This window comes from Macaca mulatta, chromosome 17 (assembly GCF_049350105.2).
Source record: "Macaca mulatta isolate MMU2019108-1 chromosome 17, T2T-MMU8v2.0, whole genome shotgun sequence".
Lineage (NCBI taxonomy): Eukaryota > Metazoa > Chordata > Mammalia > Primates > Cercopithecidae > Macaca > Macaca mulatta.
Window position 1 is genome coordinate 11,935,592 of NC_133422.1, and position 19,886 is coordinate 11,955,477.

General features: G+C 40.9%; 1 protein-coding gene across 4 annotated transcripts in view; it reads left to right on the top strand.

Annotated features, from left to right (window-relative positions):
* The window catches only part of FRY (FRY microtubule binding protein), a 267,764-nt gene that overhangs the window by 127,131 nt on the left and 120,747 nt on the right, over window positions 1-19,886 (top strand). For all 4 annotated transcript variants that reach the window (XM_028837192.2, XM_028837194.2, XM_077974167.1 and 1 more), the window contains exons 17-20: window positions 2,935-3,042; window positions 12,793-13,051; window positions 16,268-16,450; window positions 18,739-18,825. In XM_028837192.2, the coding sequence (XP_028693025.1) occupies window positions 2,935-3,042; window positions 12,793-13,051; window positions 16,268-16,450; window positions 18,739-18,825 (637 nt within the window). The remainder of the gene's footprint in view (window positions 1-2,934; window positions 3,043-12,792; window positions 13,052-16,267; window positions 16,451-18,738; window positions 18,826-19,886) is intronic.

A 19,886-nucleotide genomic window follows, 5' to 3' on the forward strand; every position in this document is an offset into this window, starting at 1 on the left:
AAGATTGACTGCATTCCAGCCTGGGTGACAATGAAACTGTTTCAAAAACAAACAAACAAAAAGAAATGCATAGAGTTGTTTCCTCAAAAAAAAAAAAGAGCTTTAAAGGAAAACCATAATCAATAGGCATCATGAGATAGGTTCAGGACAAAAACAATATATTCAAAATCATAAAAAGGTACATGTTTAAATGTAAACATTTTATTTATGTTTTAATCAATGTTTCAAACTTTTTTTTTTTCTTTTTTTTTTTTTTTTTTTTTTTGAGACAGAGTCTCGCTCTGTCGCCCGGGCTGGAGTGCAGTGGCCGGATCTCAGCTCACTGCAAGCTCCGCCTCCCGGGTTCACGCCATTCTGCTGCCTCCGTCTCCAGAGTAGCTGGGACTACAGGTGCCCGTCACCTCGCCCGGCTAGTTTTTTTGTATTTTTTTAGTAGAGACGGGGTTTCACCGTGTTCGCCAGGATGGTCTCGATCTCCTTACCTCGTGATCCGCCTGTCTCAGCCTCCCAAAGTGCTGGGATTACAGGCTTGAGCCACTGCGCCCGGCCGTTTCAAACTTTTTCTAAGATTTTTCTTTACTTTTTCCTATTCAAACATCTTAAGACCCCCAGATAGGGCTAGAAATATTTTTCGTGCTAGAATTCAAGGCAGATTCCTGAGTGGAAAATAACGCATTGCTTCATTTCTAAACAAAAAAAAAAAAAAAAAAGGAAGAAGAGAAATGTTAGGGAATCACATAAGCATTTAGGAGAAGAAGGTGGAGGCCCACACAACACTAATGGAACAGTCGCTGGAGTTGATATTTGAAGCTGGTCCACCACTTTCCCAGGCCCTACGTAGGGTAAGAACTTGAACACTGAACATTCTGTGTTGCTCAGTCTTTATTTCTTATCCCTTTTGTGCTTCATGCTAGTATGAAAAAAGAAAGAAAGAAAATAAGAAGTAAAGAAATAATAATTTTAATATCTGTTAATAAATCTTCTTAATTATGTTATTTTGGGGATTTATAAGCTTCCCATAAAAGGCCAGACAGCAAAGACTGCAGTAGTAAGAGGAGATCATGCAGCAATTAGTTTCTAATCTAGGCTTGTTTTATCATCTTGGAAGTCTGGCAGAGTTCGCCCTTACACTTCAGGCCAGGCAAGGTCATCCATTTTCCGACAGATATAAAAATAATCCCAGCTGTTAAAGACATCTGGTGAGCAAACTAGTAGAACTGTTTAAACTACTCACTGTGTTACAAATGAACAATTAGAAGAGATCTCTAGGCTCTAACACTGTACAGCTATTGAGAATATCATCTGAAAACGTTTCTTTCCTTGATTGATAGGAAAGCCCTGTGCAACTGCTTCCTCTTCTCCAGGGTCCTCAACAGTTCATGCAAATGCTCTATGGATGACAAAAGTCATAAGGTTATTAAGAAAATAACCTTATGACTGCCCACAAAAGCAGATTATTTTGGAAGACAACATATTGTGTTTTATTTTTCATGTAAACAATTTTGTACTCAACAAACTTGTAAAAGCACATTAAAAGGTAGTGTTACAGAGCAAAATTGCTGTGTGATTATGATATTTAGATTACAGAGAGGATTGATTCTGCTAGTTGCATTTCTATTCTGACTACAGTTACTGTTCCAAAAAGGAATTACTTTTATGCTACTTTGCATTTTCATTATTGTGCTTGTGTCCTGGGATCACATTAATTTGGTACTGATTCTATATTTATGCTCAGAAGACTAAGTCATCAGACTTTAGATATGCTATTACATATTGTCACTTCGGTCTTTTGAAAGATTTTGGTGGGTAGTTGAATTATTCCGTAAAGGTTATTGATAAAATAAGTGGTTAAAAATCAGTTAGCCGGGCGCGGTGGCTCACGCCTGTAATCCCAGTACTTTGGGAGGCTGAGATGGGCGGATCACGAGGTCAGGAGATCGAGACCATCCTGGCTAACACGGTGAAACCCCGTCTCTACTAAAAATACAAAAAAAAAAAAATTAGCCAGGCGTGGTGGCGGGCACCTGTAGTCCCAGCTACTCAGGAGGCTGAGGCAGGAGAATGGCGTGAACCCAGGAGGCGGAGGTTACAGTGAGCCGAGATTGCGCCACTGCACTCCAGCTAGGGAGACAGAGCAAGACTCCGTCTAAAAAAAAAAAAAAAAAAAAATCAAACAGTTACCTATTTAAACAACTAAAAATTGAAATAACACAAAATATATATTTCTCCTTCACATTTTCCAACAGAATACAGAAGGCATTAATTATCATTAAACAGTCATATTCTCAAGAAATTAATTAAAAATAGAGAAGGAAATCTCCATAGAGGTCAGGCCCATCAGTATCACTTTAAAAGTCAGAAATGGTTGCACAACTATATACATTTCAGAGTTTTCCTTATTTTGAAAGATTTATTTTGGAAGCACTTAATTTTTTAAAAACAGGACAAAGGGCTCTAGGGGAGAAGCATAACTCATCAGGGAGAGAAGCTGCTAGATATCACAGTTACAAAAGGCACCATTCCATATACACACACACACACACACACACATATATATATTCCATTTTTAAATGCTGAATGTAGGAATGAATGAAATACATTTCTTCCTGTGGATGTACTTAGCCATTTCTGTGATTCTGGTGTTTTAAATGCAACTGGACTAGACCCAACCAAAGGGTAAACTCAAGGTAAAATACTATTGATATCAGCGTTTTTCTTTTCAGACATATACTTCTATCTTACATTTAATTACTTAAAGTTTTGTTAGAACTGGTCAGGCTACAAAGGGCATAAACATTTGAGAATAACATGGAGCTAACACCAGGCTGTGACTCAGAAGGCATGGATTCTAGTCTTTGTTCACGTACTTAATTCATTTTGTTTTTATTTTCACAGCTTTTTGACCTATTTTAAAATTTTGTCTTCTAATTCTAGGGGTGAGAGAAAGCCCAAAATAGATCTTTTCAGGACCTGTGTTGCTGCTATTCCTCGACTGCTTCCTGATGGGATGTCAAAACTTGAACTTATTGACTTGCTGGCTAGGTAGGTGAGAACATTGTTTGACCAAAATTAATTTCAATCCTTTGTCATGACTCCTGAAAAAAAAAATAGAATGGTAGTTTACAATGGACAAATATTTACCAAATGAGGTACTGTGTATGGGCAGGAAAAAACACATTTTTAAAAACTATTTTTCCCATGTTCAAGGGGTTTAAAATCCAACTTAGAAGCAAATACATAAGCACGTAAGGTCGTTAACAACCCTAACCTGTGTTGTGCAAACTAATGGCACAAAAAATGTATGATACATGATTCATGGGTAAGAGATTACTGTGGACGGGGGAAGGCAACAAATAACTCTTGAGAGAAGGTGGAATTTGAACTTCCCTTGAAGGGAAGGTAGAGTTCAAAAAGGTAAAGGCAGAGACATGAGCAAAGGCACAGAGGTAGAACCAGGAAATGAAATGAGTATGGCCAAAAAAGAGTTCATTCGGAGTCTGATACCCAATCTGAGGCCCACAGACCCCCAGGGGGACAAGAATGCAGGTGGTCAATATCCTAAACTAGTTTCAGTATAGTGCTTCAGAAAACTGCCCAAAATCATATTTATCACCCTCCCAATGCACAATCCAATGAGAACCTAAAATTTATTTTCTTTGAGTGAAATTATCTTATTATAGTTTAGTAAGCTTAGTTATCTCACATTGATCTGGAGCTCCAGTTGACAGTTATGCATGTCTTTAATTTAAAAATCAAAAGTGACATAACCTAAGTGCAATTTGGAAAGCAAAATTATTAGACACATGGTATGCATGGAATGAGGAAGAACAAAAGTCATCATTGGTTTGGGGGGAGAAAAGAGAAAATAGTTTACAAACCCAATGATGAAAGGAAACGGAAATAAGATTGAAGAGGTAGATTTTCAGCTAATCTTAAGTACTTGTTGAGGCATTTGGACTGATGAAGTTTTAAGCTGGGGAACAAGATGACAAAAAATGTCAATTTAGGCTCTATAATCTGATTATGGTAGAATAAAAGAAAAGTCTGGAGAAGGATAACAAATATTCATGCTGACTGAATGAATGATGCATTACACATAGCCTCGTTTACTCACACTCTCTGACCTTCTGAGAGCACCTTTCCCATCAATATTCAAATAAATAACCCAAGCTCCCACCCCACCTGGCTGCACATAATCTGGTGGCCTCCTGAGGCTCTGAGTGTCCCCACGGAGCCCCACATCTCCTGGTTATTGTGGTCATAGTCCTCTGTTACGTGGGCAGCCAGCTTGGCCCCTCTGTTGATTACCTCTTGCTGTCTAGTAATAACTTTTAGAACCTACTGCCCTTTCCTAGTCTTTGATTTGCATTTGGACACAGCCACTCCCTTCCTCCTTCCTGACACCACTAGCACAAGAACAGTGCTGGATGTGAAGGCTTCCTGAAGGTCTGTTACCTTCAAAACCATGATTTCAAGCCGGTGCTCTCTGACCACAGCCTTCCACCCTCTGGCTGCCAATGTCACCCACTGGATCCTTCTTCCTTCCAGTCCACACTTAGGGTGTACCTTTTGAGACCTAGCAACCAGAATATGAGCAAAGAGCACATTCCCTGGAAGCAGGAAGGCAAAGGGAAACAGGAAAAAGTAAGCCTGGATCCAAAAGGGCTTTCCAGTTCAGGGCAAGGGGAAGACCTGTGGAGGAACAAAGAGTGGGTTTCCAAAGAATAATGAACAGGATGATTTAGGGGCTGGGGGAAGCTGAGGGAAAGAGAGACTAAGACTGGAAGGGTCATCCATGCTAATACTGAGTCACCCGGGATGAGGGCAGAGACTGAGAATAGAGAAAAGCTGTGAGACAAGGGCTAGAGCTACCGAAAACATAAAGGAGAACCTGTCCGTTTGCTGTGGACAGCATTGGAGGGGGCGGCATGATCAGGAGATGTGTATTTCCCCAGAGCACAGGTGGCTGAGCGAAAAGGCCCCCTCCACGGCCGCATGACCATCTGGAGAAAGGGGGCTACCGTCAACAGACATGGAGGAAGCAGGACAAGAGAATCGGAAGAAAACAATCCTCTAAAAACCTGAACTTCATTTCCCTACATTCCTTTGCCATTTTACTACCTGCATGATCCGGACAAATTATTTAACCCTCAAGCCTGTCCTTTTCCCTTGGTAAAATTTTGGTGAAATTGGAATGAGACTGCCTACCTCTTAGGACTGTTGAGAGGGCTAGCTGACAAGACGTGTGGTTAGAGAGAGGAGGCGTCTGCAGGGAAAAAGTTTTCAGTTAAATTGAAGTAGAAGGAAAGTTCACGTTATTCAATAGAAGTCTATGGTGATTATATACACCGAGGCCTTTGAAGTACCAAGTGTTTTGAACAGCATGAAGTGTTCTCTTTCTGGTAAAGTCTCTAATGCTATTTTGCCATAAGTCTGAGTGGGAGGCTCCTACCTCTGGAATCACATTGACAGCCCAATCCAGTGAAGCCCAAACCCCCAGACCATGGTGCCAGGCGTGTTGGGAGGGAATTCTGTCAGATGTGGTTGGAATGCTAGTGCTATTTATGGTGCGTCCTGTTTATTATTAGTTACATTCTTACCAAGCCCAAAGCAATGGGTGCTGTTTTTTGTTTTGTTTTGTTTTGTTTTTCTTTTTCTTTTTTTTTTTCCTGAGGGAACAGAACAAATAAATATTCCTGAGAGTTTAAGTCTTAGGGAGAAATCAAGAAAATGCCTGGTTTATATGCGAAATCCATGAAGGGACCTTTTTAATAAGCTTCAAAAGAAGCCAGAGGCTGTTCTCCTCGGGGGGAAGGATAACTAGAGTTAGCGACCTGCACATAGAGTCCTATTAACCTGTGAGAAAATGAGCCTCTTCAGATCTCCTCGAGAGGGTCAGAGGACAAAAGTGAAGTAATTCAATAGCAATAAATGTGGGTTTCGAGTGCCACACAAGAAGTCTTCAGTCACTTTATACCCTCACAGTCCAGTTGCCTTCAGATTCAGTTGACCTGAGATAATACAGGGTCTAGTCAGAGAGGGGTAAGACCTGTTATTTCTGACACTTCACAGTCACATCCGTGGTACTTTTTTTTAACTTAAAAACTTGTTTTATTTTTTTCATAATTGGTAAAATAAGGGCAGTGTTCATGCAGGTTTTCCGTCCCTCCCAGCTCAGTTCCCTGTAAGGAGTTTCAACTGTATGTCCCACACAACTGCTCTCAGGCCCTTGCTGCCCTTTAAGTAATGGCTGAATATCACAGACACTCACACCTCAGACATGCATTAGTATGTTGCACATGACAACAGTGTATATAACGAAGCTGGAAAACTGCCTTCTTCAAGCTACTAGATTTCTTACTTTACATGTATTGCTCAGCCAGCTCATAATAGCCAAGTGTGAGAACCTTTCCATGTGGCTCCATGGAAGCTTCACAGGCCCTCCTGACATCGTGGTAAGACCCATGGGGGTGCTTCCTTCCCATCCTCTGCAGAGCCTGACCTGCGCAGCTGTCGGGATCCCTGAGGATTCTCCAGACAGAAAGGGGAGCTGTCTCACCTTGGCAGCCGCCATCTTTTTCTCTCACTCTCCTCTCCTAGATGTTTCCTGCTGTGTCATTTGACCACAAGAGGGAGCTTTCGCTAGCAGTCCACAGGCTCCTGTCCTTGTCACTTCCTGCAGTACCTTGCATGCACCAAGGACTTGCTGTTCAGTATTCACCCTCCTCTTTCAAAGCTCTTAGCAAATGTTAGTTTATCATTTTCAGATATCTTCACATTCAAAGAACATACACCGTGCTATACAATGCCTTTCATATACATTATGTTAGATAAGCTGGGCACATGTTCATTCTTATTTTTAGATAAGGACATTGAATTTCAGAAGGGTAAATCTATTTCCCAAATTTATAGAATTTTCCAAATGTCATTGGTTTTATGCAAAATAATAAACACGTTTTGTGTGGTGTTTCCTTATTATTTGTAGAAACTTCTGAGATAATGCATACACAGATTCCACAGTCTTCTGGGGTATCTAAAAATTATTAAACATTTATTCTGCTTTCCCTTTTCCACATATGCCTGTGTTGTGGAAAGTGGTTAGTTGTTTGGAGTAGCTGAAAGAGAACTCGTCTCAATTGTATATATTGCCTCAATAATTCCCTTAGTCATATTTCTGTATTTTAGTTGAGGTGTAGTTCAAACCACTGTAAATAGATGGGAGTTCATTCTTTAATAGCCTCAAAGAAGAAATTTCCACCCCTTCTGGTGAACTGCCCTGGTGGTGAATAGTCCACCTCTCTCAAGCTCCTTCTTTTGGAAATCCTTGTCTGCTGGGCTTCACTTTCAGTGTTTCTTCCTCCACTGCCCTTGGTGACATTGTGGGGCACTTCTTCCTAATAAGCTTTTGCTTATCTTGCCTAGTTCAAAGGAGGATGTTTCTCCTAATTTGTCTTTTCTTCTGGATATGGTTTGTGAATTTGAAATCGCCCCTTTTCTTTCTTGCATCTCTGTAAAAAACATTACTAAAAGCTACTGAGGTGATTCCATCAGAATCCGAAGCTCAGCTTATGCAAGTGTTTTCCGTTAAAAGTCATATTTCTGATGTGACCAACCAAGAAGGCAGCTTTGTTCTATTTTTTCCCCATTTTATGACATGTCCTGACTTGTTCAGTAGCACCCTTGTCTGAGCAGCACGTGCCCTTGTGATCACACCACTCACTTGTTCTCCATCACTGCAGACAGGGCCCAGGACCACTGGCAGTGGCACAGGTGGCCTGTGCAGAATACAGCTGTGCATTCGCTTTCTGACATGAGCAGTGAGAATCACACCAGGCCTGCTTAGTGCTCCTGATCCCAGCTGCCTGGGAGGGGCAGCTGCAATTGGTATTGGCAACACTGGTTTCTTTTATTGTAGGCTTCTGAGAACCAAATCACCTTCTCAGAAATTTAGCCTTAGTTCCCCAAGCTAGCCAGATATCTTCACAAGTTGCTTTCTCTTAAAGTCTCTCTGTTCTCTCTTAATTGCTGCCACCAAACTTTCTCAAAGGACAGTTTTTAAAATTATAACTGCACCTGTTTAGTTTGCAGTTGAGACCTGTTCTTTCTTTCCTGGTCTAGTTTCTCTATCAAGATGGCCCAGTTGGGGGAACTGCTGTCTCTCACACTCATCCTTGCTAGAGAAGGAGATCTAATAGGATTTATAAATCCGTAAGCCAGCTCCACGCTGCCTTCCTGGGTAGTCAGAATGTCTGGACATCTTTCTTATTTAACTCCAAGCCTTCTTTTCCCTTTTAGATAGCTGTTTTTGTATTTGTTTTTGGTTTTTTCCTGCTTTATAATGTAAAATCGCATGTGTTTCACAAGATCTTGATTATCTGGTCAAAATCTAATAAAAGTAAAAATGAGGAAGAACTGAGTGGAAGAGATGGCACCTGTATCTGACAGGCAGCGCTCTGCTTATACGCTTCAAGGGACAGGACACAGGGAGGGAGCCTTGTCGTTTTCACAGCTTCTTCCCCTTACTCCTCACCTGCTACCCACAGACTTGTCTTGATAGGTGATTTCCTCTCAGTCTCAGTTCTGTGGCAGTCTGGGCCTTTTTCTTCTACAAACATTCCACTTTTATAACCAGCTGAGCCTTCTATCCCAGAAGCCCTTTCCCCTCCCTGGTCTTCATCCTCCAGGAATATTTTTAAGCCTTTCACTGGTAGAGTAGGTAAATACTGTCATTTTAAGAGACATGACCACCAGGAATAGCAAGGACTACACTGCCTTGGGGCTCCAAGAGTCCTGAAAATGATCCTGCATTGTGTGTTTGAAGTTAAAACAGATTCTAGATTGCAGATTGTGCGTGAGAGCAAAGTTAGATGAAGAGTAGAATCGATCTCATTTGGAAAGCTGAAAGTTTTTCTTTACTTAAAAGCCTTTACTTAAAGGCTTCATGAAAATAGACCGTGACATGGCTTTCGTCCTTGGTTCTTGCCTGGTTTCATGATTATATTGGTTTGCTAGGGCTGCCATAACAAAGTGTCAAAAAATGAGTGGCCTAAACACCAAAAATTTATTCTCTCACAGTTCTGGAGGCTAGAGGTCCAAGATCAGGGTGTCAGCAGGGTTGTGTCCTGCTCAAGACTATGAGAGGGAATCTGCTCCAAGCCTGTCACCTGGCTTCTGGTAGTTTGCTGGCACTCTTTGGCATCCCTTGGCTTGTAGAAGCATCACCCTGATGTCTGCCTTTATCTTCATATGGCATTATCCACATGTGTTTGTCTGTCTACAAAAGTGCGCTTCTTATAAGGACACCAGTCATATTGGATTAGGGGCCCACAACCTCTTCTTAACTTAGCTAGTTACATCTGCAATGACCTCATTTCCAAATAAGGTCACATTCTAAGGTACTGGGAGTTAGGACTTCAACATATGAATTTTGTGGGAGACACAAAATTGTGACCACTGTCATTACTATCAGTTAACATTTATGTAGTGTCTGCAGTTCCTGGTTACTAAACTATTACCTGTCCTAAAAATGGTGGCTTGTTATCTGTGGAAGCTTATTTTCTAAGACCTTCAGGACCATAGACAGGTCTAAATATAGTAAATTAGAATAATAAACATAAGATGGGGAAATGACTTCAAGTGCTTTTCATAAACTAGTGTTTTCAAACCATGGACTGCAGAGATGACTCAGCTGCTTGGCCAGTGAAGGAGTGTATTCTCCCCAAATGGGTGGGCTTCCGGCCGTTTACCCCCAGCTTTAACCAGAGTGACTCAGGTTTTATGTATCTATATATTGAAGTTTGTATTAGAATTCTCCAGAGAGAAACAGAAACAATAAGATGTATATAGAGAGAAAGAGATTTATTGTAAGGAATTGGCTCATGTAGTTATGGAGACTGGCAGGTCCAAAATCTTCATGGGGGGCCAGCAAGCTGGAGATGCAGGAGAGCCAGTGCTGCCATTCTCGTCTGAAGGCCGGCAGGCTGGAGATTCAGAAGAGCCAAGTTTCCAGTTTGAATCCAAACGCAGTCTGCTGTAGAACCAGGAAGAACCAATGTTGCAGATGAAGTCTAAAGGCGGTAGAATTCTCTCTTGCTCAGGGGAGTCCAGTCTTTTGTTCTAGTCAGGCCTGCAGCTGGTCAAATGAGGCCCACCCACATGAGGTGGGGAAATTGCTTTCCTCAGAGTCCACTGATTCAAATGTTAATCTCATCCAAAAACATCCAGAATAATGTCAGCCAAATATCTGGGCACCGAGGTCCAGCCAAGTTGACACATAAAATTCACCACCACAGAGCTCTACATAAACTTCTGTTGGAAAAAAAAATAGATCTGTTGCTGAATGCACTATAAAGAAAGTTTGAAAATTCCTGTTTCAGACAATTCTAGATTGGAAGCCCAGGTTAAAGGCTTCTCATTCTTTTTTCAGCAACTACTTAAGAACTGTAGATTTAATTGTATAAGACGTCCCTGAAAAATTAGCTTAGCTCTTCCTTCTCAGGGTCTGTTTAGAACTTTGCATGCTTTTGAGACAGAAAATATATTCCCTGACTCAGTGTAAATCTGTGAACTAAAGAACTTTTTACCTAGTTTATATTGTCAGACTGGACCAACTGGTGTACTTTAAGCTTTAGAAAATAAGATGAGTTTGCTTATCTTATCAGGCTTTTGAAATGCTATCTATTTGAGAGTGATAACTAGGGTGACTTGTGCCAGGCTTGTTTTGTGGGAAGTATTTTGGATTAAAGATTAGAAGTCCTAGATTGAATTCCTGGCTCTTCCCTTTGTTAATTTTGAGCAGATTCATTAACCACTCTGGGCTGCAACGTTGTCTTCTATTTGCCCTGGGTATGGAGCCTCCATTGACTCAGCCATGTTCTTCTCTGACACTGAACACCTGCAGGCTACCGAGTCCTGGAAACTCTATCTTTTCAGTGTCTTTGGCCTCCATCTGCCCTTACCCTACCACACTTCTCTGCTTTGGTCAGGCCCTCACCACTTGTTGCTTAAGTCACTGCAGTGACCTCTTAGGTGACCTGTGCCTTGTTTCTTCTCCAAGGCATTCTCCCTTTCCTGCGTGACTCTCTTTTCTCAAGAGTGAATCTAATCATGTTTATTTCCCTATAACTTTCAGGATACAATTCATTTTCTTCTAATAATAGCTAACATTACTGACTGCCTGCTCTATGATCTGTGCAGTGCTAAACATTGCACATGGATAATTCAGTGACCCTCACAACAGGTTTATGGAATGCAGTTACAGTTAGTACCCCCATTTCACCAATCTGAGGCTTAGAGATTAAGTGATAGCCTGAAGTCACGTAGCTAATAAGTGACAGAGGCAAGACACTGATCCAGGCATTCTGATTCCAGAGTACACACTCTGAACCCCTTCCCTGCTGTGTTGTCTCCCTGGGTGGCCCAAAGACCCTTCAGTGAGCTGCATCTGCTTCCTCTCCAGCGCTGTCTCACACCTTGCTCTTGCAGGCACCTCACCCAATAGACACAGCCACACCAAACTCAATATCCTAAGTGCTGTACACAGGCCATATAATGACTGAATCTTACGAAGGTGTCTCTTAAAAGCCTTTGCTTATTAAATAAATGAATGAATATGTAAAGCAATAGGTTAGCAATAATCCATCCTACCAACGTCAAGATTTAATATTATTGTGTTGTTCTAGATTAAACCACAGATACACTAGAATTCTGCTAACTCACTCAAAATTTCTCAACCTTGGCACTATCGACATTTTGGGCCAGAAAATTCTTTGTCACAGGGAACTGTCCTGTGCATTGTAGGGTGTTTAGCAACATCCCTAGCTTCTACCCACTGGAGAGATGCCTCTACCACACCCCAAGGTGTGCAGCCAGAAATGTCTCCAGACATTGCCAAATTTCCCAAGGAGCAAAACCGATTTAGGACCACTGGCCTTACTCTGATTGCTCATTTATACTGAGCTTCTGGATGAGTCCTTTAGCTTCTCCAGTACTCAGGTTCCTCATCCTTAAAAATAGGATTCGATACTAATTTATTCTGTAGCCAGTGATATATTAAAAAGTGTTCATATACAGTACAGCTAAATGCAGTGTGATGTCTTGGATTGCGTTCTGAAACAGAAAAAGGACATCATTGGAAAACTGGTGAAATCTGAGTAAAGTTAATAGCTTCTTCCCAATATTAAGTTCTTAGTTTTGCTAAATGTACCATGGTTATATAAGATGTTAACATTAGGGGAGGCCGGAAGAACACTATATCAGAAAACTCTGCATTATCTTTGCAACGCTTCAGTAATTCTAAAATTAGAAGTTTGTTTTGTTTTGTTTTGTTTTGTTTTGTTTGAGATGGAGTTTCACTCTGTTGCCCAGGCTGGAGTGCAGTGGCACGATCTTGGCTCACTGCAACCTCTGCCTCCCGGGTTCAAGCGATTCTCCTGCCTAGCCTCCCAAGTACCGGGGACTACAGGCATGTGCCACCACGCCCAGCTAATTTTTGTATTTTTAGTAGAGACGGGGTTTCACCATGTTAGTCAACCTGGCCTCGAACTCCTGAACTCAGGCAATCGTCTCACCTCAGCCTCCCAAAGTGCTGGGATTACAGGTGTGAGCCACTGTGCCTGGCCAAATTAGAAGTTTTTAAAAAGTATTTATGTAAGTCATTTACTAAGTATAAAATAAGGGAGACCCATTTTCAGACTCAAGTAGAAGAGATATGTATTAATAGATGTTCCTTCTTAGCTCTAGAAGACCAGTTAATAAAGTAAATGATTTTATTGTCTGTTATTCATTTCACAGGCTCTCTATTCATATGGATGATGAATTGCGACATATTGCACAAAATTCTCTTCAGGGTTTACTTGTTGACTTCTCAGATTGGAGAGAAGATGTCCTATTTGGCTTTACCAACTTCCTGCTCCGGGAAGTAAATGATATGCATCACACACTCCTTGATTCGTCCCTGAAGTTGCTGCTGCAGCTGCTCACCCAGTGGAAACTAGTCATACAGACACAAGGAAAAGTCTATGAACAAGCCAACAAAATCAGAAATTCGGAGGTGATTTTCACACCTTACCCATGAATTTATATTCTTTTTTGTTGTTGGTGTTGTGGGGTGGGACAGTCTCACTCTATTGCCCAGGCTGGAGTACAGTAGCATGATCTCGGCTCACTGCAACGTCTGCCTCCTGGTTCAAGTGATTCTCATGCCTCAGCCTCCCGAGTAGCTGGGATTACAGGTGCATGCCATCACACCCAGCTAATTTTTGTATTTTTAGCAGAGATTGGGGTTTTGCCATCTTGGCCAGGCCGGTCTCGAACTCCCAACCTCAAGTGATCCTCCCGCCTCAGCCTCCCAGAGTGGTGGGATTACAGGTGTGAGCCACCATGCCCGGCTGAATTTATATTCTTTTAGGCACTACATATGTGAATGAGAGGCAGTCTAGAACCTTTAGAATTCTTACTTCCAGCCACCTAGGAACTTCCTCTCTGGTGGTGGGCCTTAGTTCTTCCACTGGCATAAATTGTGACCAAGAAACTCAGAGCATGATATTCCACATCAGGTTAGACTTGTTAACGTTCACAAGGTCATTTAGGGAATAGAAATTGTTTTTTTCAGAGAAGTATGGTGCAAATATATTTGTGAGAGCAAATGACTACAGTCCAGGGACTTAGAGCTGGATGTGGATGTGGATGTGGATGTGGATGTGGATGTGGATGTGGATGTGGATGTGGATGTGGGTGTGGGTGTGGATGTAGGTGTGGATGTGGGTGTGGATGTGGATGTGGATGTGGGTGTGGATGTGGGTGTGGATGTAGATGCAGATGTAGATGTGGGTGTGGGTGTGGGTGTGGATGTAGATAGGATGTGGATGTGGATATACATATGGATGTGATATGGATGTGGATAGGGATGTGGATGTGGGGGTGTGTGTGGGTGTGGATGTGGACATGGATGTGGATGTAGGTGTGGATGTGGATGTGGATACAGGTGTGGATGTAGATGCAGATGTAGATGTGGATGTGGGTGTGGATGTAGGTGTGGGTGTGGATGTGGATGTAAATGGATGTGATATGGATGTGGATAGGGATGTGGATGTGGGTGTGGATGTGGGTGTGAATGTAGGTGTGGATGTGGATGTGGATGTGGATGTAGGTGTGGATGTAAATGCAGATGTAGATGTGGATGTGGGTGTGGGTGTGGGTGTAGACAGGATGTGGATATACATATGGATGTGATATGGATGTGGATAGGGATGTGGAGGTGGGTGTGGATGTAGGTGTGGGTGTGGATGTGGATGTGGGTGTGGATGTGGATGTGGGTGTGGATGTGGACCTGGATGTGGATGTAGATGTGGATGTGGGTGTGGATGTAGATAGGATGTGGATGTAGATGTAAATGGATGTGATATGGATGTGGATAGGGATGTGGAGGTGGATGTGGGTGTAGATGTGGACATGGATGTGGATGTAGGTGTGGAGGTGGATGTGGGTGTGGATGTGGATGTAGATGTGGATGTGGATGTGGACGTGGTTGTGGATGTGGACATGGATGTGGATGTAGTTGTAGATGTGGGTGTGGGTGTGGATGTGGACATGGATGTGGATGTAGGTGTGGATGTGGGTGTGGGTGTGGATGTAGATGCGGATATAGATGTGGATGTGGATGTAGGTGTGGGTGTGGGTGTGGATGTAAATGGATGTGATATGGATGTGGATAGGGATGTGGATGTGGATGTGGGTGTGGATGTGGGTGTGGATGTGGATGTGGATGTAGATAGGATGTGGATGTGGATGTAAATGGATGTGATATGGATGTGGATAGGGATGTGGATGTGGATGTAGCTGTGGATATAGATGTGGATGTGGATATTGATGTGGGTGGACATGGATGTGGATGTAGGTGTGGGTGTGGATGTAGATATGGATATGGATGTAAATGTGGATGTGATAGGGATGTGGATAGGGATGTGGATGTGGATAGGGATGTGGACATGGATGTGGGTGTGGGTGTGGGTGTGGATGTAGATAGGATGTGGATGTAAATGGATGTGATATGGATGTGGATAGGAATGTGGATGTGGATGTAGCTGTGGATATAGATGTGGGTGTGGGTGTGGATGTAGATATGGATATGGATGTAAATGTGGATGTGATAAGGATGTGGATAGGGTTGTGGATATAGATGTGGATATTGATGTGGATGTAGATGTGGATGTAGGTGTAGGTGTGGATGTACATATGGATATACATATTGATATGAATATGGCTGTGGATACAGGTATATAAAAGTCAGCTGTCCACTAGTTGTTTTTAGCCAGCAACACCTGGGTTGCTTTGTTCAATATCCATGGAGAAGACAGCGCAGTCTTGTGGTTTCTTTATCCTTTCATGTCTCAATCCTAAATGGTTAAGGTAGCGATAACGTTTTGCAGAGCGCATTGAGGAGGAGTGTTGTCAGAGGAGAACCAGGGCAGTGGGAACTTGGCATTGGCAATGAGCAGATGGAGAAAGGGGTCTGGCTGGAGAAGAGTGGAACTGAGAGTCTAAAGACTGTGGAGGCTCACGGCAGTATAGTAGCATCTGGGGAACAGCTGGGATTCCTGAGAGGCTAACCCCAGAGATGACATTCAGCTCCTTCTCCCTTCCCTGTGTTGTAGACATGCCAACACATGATAGGTAGGAAACCAAGGATTATATGTGCTTGTAACGGGAAAACAAAAATGAAGGTGGAAACTTCCCTGTTTACTGGCTTGCTTTTACTTTAGATTCACTTGGTTGGGGATTGGGAACTTTCAGAATCCATCACACACCTGTGCAAAACCTAGAGTAGAATCTAACATACAAACAAGTAGGCAAGAAGAAATAGAAAGTAAATGTTTGAAAATTCGATTTAATAGTATCCAAAAGTCTGTGGAGAATTTAAATAACAACTTTGGCCACTTTGATTGTATATACAGTGTAATACCAAGCGGTAAAGATGAAAGGAGTTGTGTTTTTATTAACATTAATAGCCTTTGAAGAGTTATTTTTCATCAGAAGTAACAGATGGTTGATGATATTCCACAGCAACAATTGATCTGAAAGACAAAAGGGGATCTAGGATATTTCATGAATAGTAATAATACATTCATAGACATGTCTGGTTCTAAACCATTGTGATTTATTTTACCATTTACAAGGTCAAATGTGCAAAAGATATATAAAACATGAGTTTATTATTCTTCCATTGTTATTTTGCTGAATACAGAATGTTGTTCTTATTGCATAACAGCTCATTGCAAATGGCTCCAGTCACAGAATTCAGTCGGAACGAGGTCCCCACTGCAGTGTACTCCACGCTGTAGAAGGTTTTGCTCTGGTTTTACTCTGCAGTTTCCAGGTGGCCACACGCAAACTGTCCGTTTTAATACTCAAGGAAATTCGAGCGTTATTTGTTGCCCTGGGACAGCCTGAGGTATGGATTTGTCTTCTGAATTTTTCCATTTCTTACTTTCAACTGTTCTGAAATTTAGATTAAAAAGTACAAATGGGCCGGGCGCGGTGGCTCAAGCCTGTAATCCCAGCACTTTGGGAGGCCGAGACGGGCGGATCACGAGGTCGGGAGATCGAGACCATCCTGGTTAACACGGTGAAACCCCGTCTCTACTAAAAAATACAAAAAACTAGCCGGGCGAGGTGGCGGGCGCCTGTAGTCCCAGCTACTCGGGAGGCTGAGGCAGGAGAATGGCGTGAACCCGGGAGGCGGAGCTTGCAGTGAGCTGAGATCCGGCCACTGCACTCCAGCCTGGGTGACAGAGCGAGACTCCGTCTCAAAAAAAAAAAAAAAAAAAAAAAGTACAAATGATGCATTACTATTTCATGTACTTTTATGTTACATGTGGTGTCGCATTTTTCATTCATTGTTAGGTTTTAAACGATTGTAATAGCATTCTTGATCTACTAGATGTAAGTCATGTTTTCTAAAAGCAATAGAAAAGACCAATCCCAGTTCTCCAGGGACATTACTTTGCTAAGAAGTAAAGAATTTTAAGATTAATTTAGGCTATGGATCATTTCCTCCACAGTGTTCAACACACATCTAATTAAGAAGATACTATTACTTTATGTTAGAGAATAAAATTGAAAAAATAATATATCTCATTTGAAATGATCAAGGTGCAAGTTTGGCAAACTGAAAGATGTTTAATCTTGATGATGGTAGAAAATGGCATCACAAAAAACATGTCCTCTTGAAATGGAAGAAGGAAGCCAATTATTAAGCATGATCAATGCCTGCTAACACCCCACATTTGGCCAAATGTTGTACAGAAAACACTTCTTGCTCTCTTGCAAGTAGCTTGGGTGGCCAAACCAAGTGCATAATTTGATGAAAGAAGGACCAGCTTTTCATGTCATATACTTCTTTAGAAAATTATCACTTTCTATTTTCTTCTTTTAAAAATAATTTGGTTTTATAATACTTGACATAGTCACTGTCTTTATAAAATATTTTCAACTTCACAATCTTTTCTGTTCACATTTCTTTAGATAGCTTTCTGATATATTTCAGGGCCACATCTCTGGCATCTTTTAAATGAATTTCTAAGACATGCTATATTTTAGCAAACCTTCATCATGTTTGTAATTATGAAAGTAATGATAATAATAATTACCATGTATGTGTCAGGTACTCTGCTAAGTGCTTTATATAGAATATCTCATTTAACCCTCATAATAACCTAAGGATTGGTTTGGTTATTATCCCATTGTACAGATACTGAGACTGAGGCTTAGAGAGGTTAAATGCCTTCCCCAAAATCAACAGCTGGAATGTAACAGAGCCAAAATTCAACAACAGATATATACACATGGCTCTAACGCCCCACTTCTTAAGTGTTAATCCAGTAGACTGCATCAAGGATGTTCCTCATATGTTGTTTTCTTTGACCTGCCATAATGTTTTTTAAATCATTGTCATTCACACACAAATAGAGACATTCTAAGGCTTTTCTATAAGGCTTTTGAGTAAATAATTTTATATTTTCAAATTTCTCCATAATAAAGGGTGGTGAATGAATATATAATATATAAATGAATATTTATATATTCATTACATATATTATGTTCATAATATATAAATGAATGGATGAATTTATTTATGATATATAAATGAATGAATCCATTCATTTATGTATTATTCATGTAGCATTTTCACTTAGATACTCTCTCGTGCCCTTTCCAATTTGCATCTTATATCAAATCGTTATATACTATGTAGATACTACAAAGAGTGTGTTGTCAGTCTGGTTTCTTTGGGACTAAAATTCAGTCACAGTAAACAATTTATCAGTTATTTTAACAGACCAGTGACTTAAAGTAAGTAGCATTTTAGTTGGTGGTCTAACAAAGCATGTTCTTGCAGGATTTCTACTTCTCAAAATTAATAACATGAACACCATAGTGAATAACGTATGGTGTTGGTAGATTCTCATGTACATGTATGAGTCTGAAATTCAGGTGTATGTCTTTTCAGTACAATGTGAAATTGGAATTCTAATTATCTTCCATTAAACTTGAAAGATGAAGCTCAGAACCACAGGAGTTTTACTCACTGCCTTCCACCCTCTAGGCACTCACTTTTCTGTGAGAAAATCCTTATCGCTGTCTCGCAAGCTGTCCTGCTTCATGTATCAGACGAAGGTGGTGGGGTGGGTGGGGAGGATTCATTTTCCCATAGAGAGTAATCGCCTCCCCTTTGTACAGGATGACGACAGGCCGATGATTGATGTCATGGATCAGCTAAGTTCTTCCATTCTAGAAAGTTTTATTCATGTAGCAGTTTCGGATTCAGTAAGTACACATTTGATTCCAATTAATGGCTCTTAAAAGCTCTGGACCTATCTAAAGTAGAGAGTCACTGAAAAATTATGTGGAATAATTTGGGTGTTTATGTCAGATTAGTAAACTGACCCAAAGGTACTTATGAAGATAAGACTAGTTCTTCAGATGTTAGTTTAAGATAAATTTTACACAAAATCTGGGTCTTAGGAATATAGATAATATTTGTAAACTACAATTTTAAGAAGAATTGCTCAGGATTCTTAGGGAAAATTACTTTGCCTTTTTCATTGTACTTATCACTTAATATTAGACTTAGCAATTAATATTGTACTTAATATGTAACTTCTATTTATGTGGTACTTTATAGTTTACAAAGTGCTTTTACATTTATTATTTGATTTGATTCTCACAGTTACTGAAATTCAAAAATGTTAAGGGATGAGTCCACAGTCACCCAAAAGGGGAGTTTTAGAGCCCAGGGTCAAGTCTGGTCTCTCGAACTCTCCTTCCCAGGTTTGGACTCTGAACCTAGGAGAGGTTTATCTGCTACACAAATACATTCTTCCTTTGGCAACTTTCAATTTCCTGAACAAGTGTAGAAGGGAAATTTAAACTGATTTTAGTTATCTGACTTTAAAAATAAAAGTGTAAGAACAGGACCTGCATTAATTTGGGCTAAATAGCTGAAGGGAGGCAGGACAGAGCTGAGACTCCTTGCAGAATCCATGTTACTGATGTTGCGGATGCCTGATGTGCAGATACTTGTCAGATAATTATAAGTGTATACAAAACCTGAAGATATTTCGGAGCTCTTCATGGCCTTTTCTGACTTGATTGAACACAGATTCCTATTTTTAGTAGCCCTGTTCTTGCTTATGGTCATAATAATAATACACTAAAACTATAAGCCAGGTACTGCAGACCTTAACAGTCATAGTGAAATAGTCCTCCCTCTTTTAGAATTTGAAATTGTTTTGACATGGAACGGAATATTAAGCTTTGCTTAATGTACGTATCCTACTTGCCTACAGATAGCGCTTTATATTTTGTTCATGTACTTTTGTTCTGTG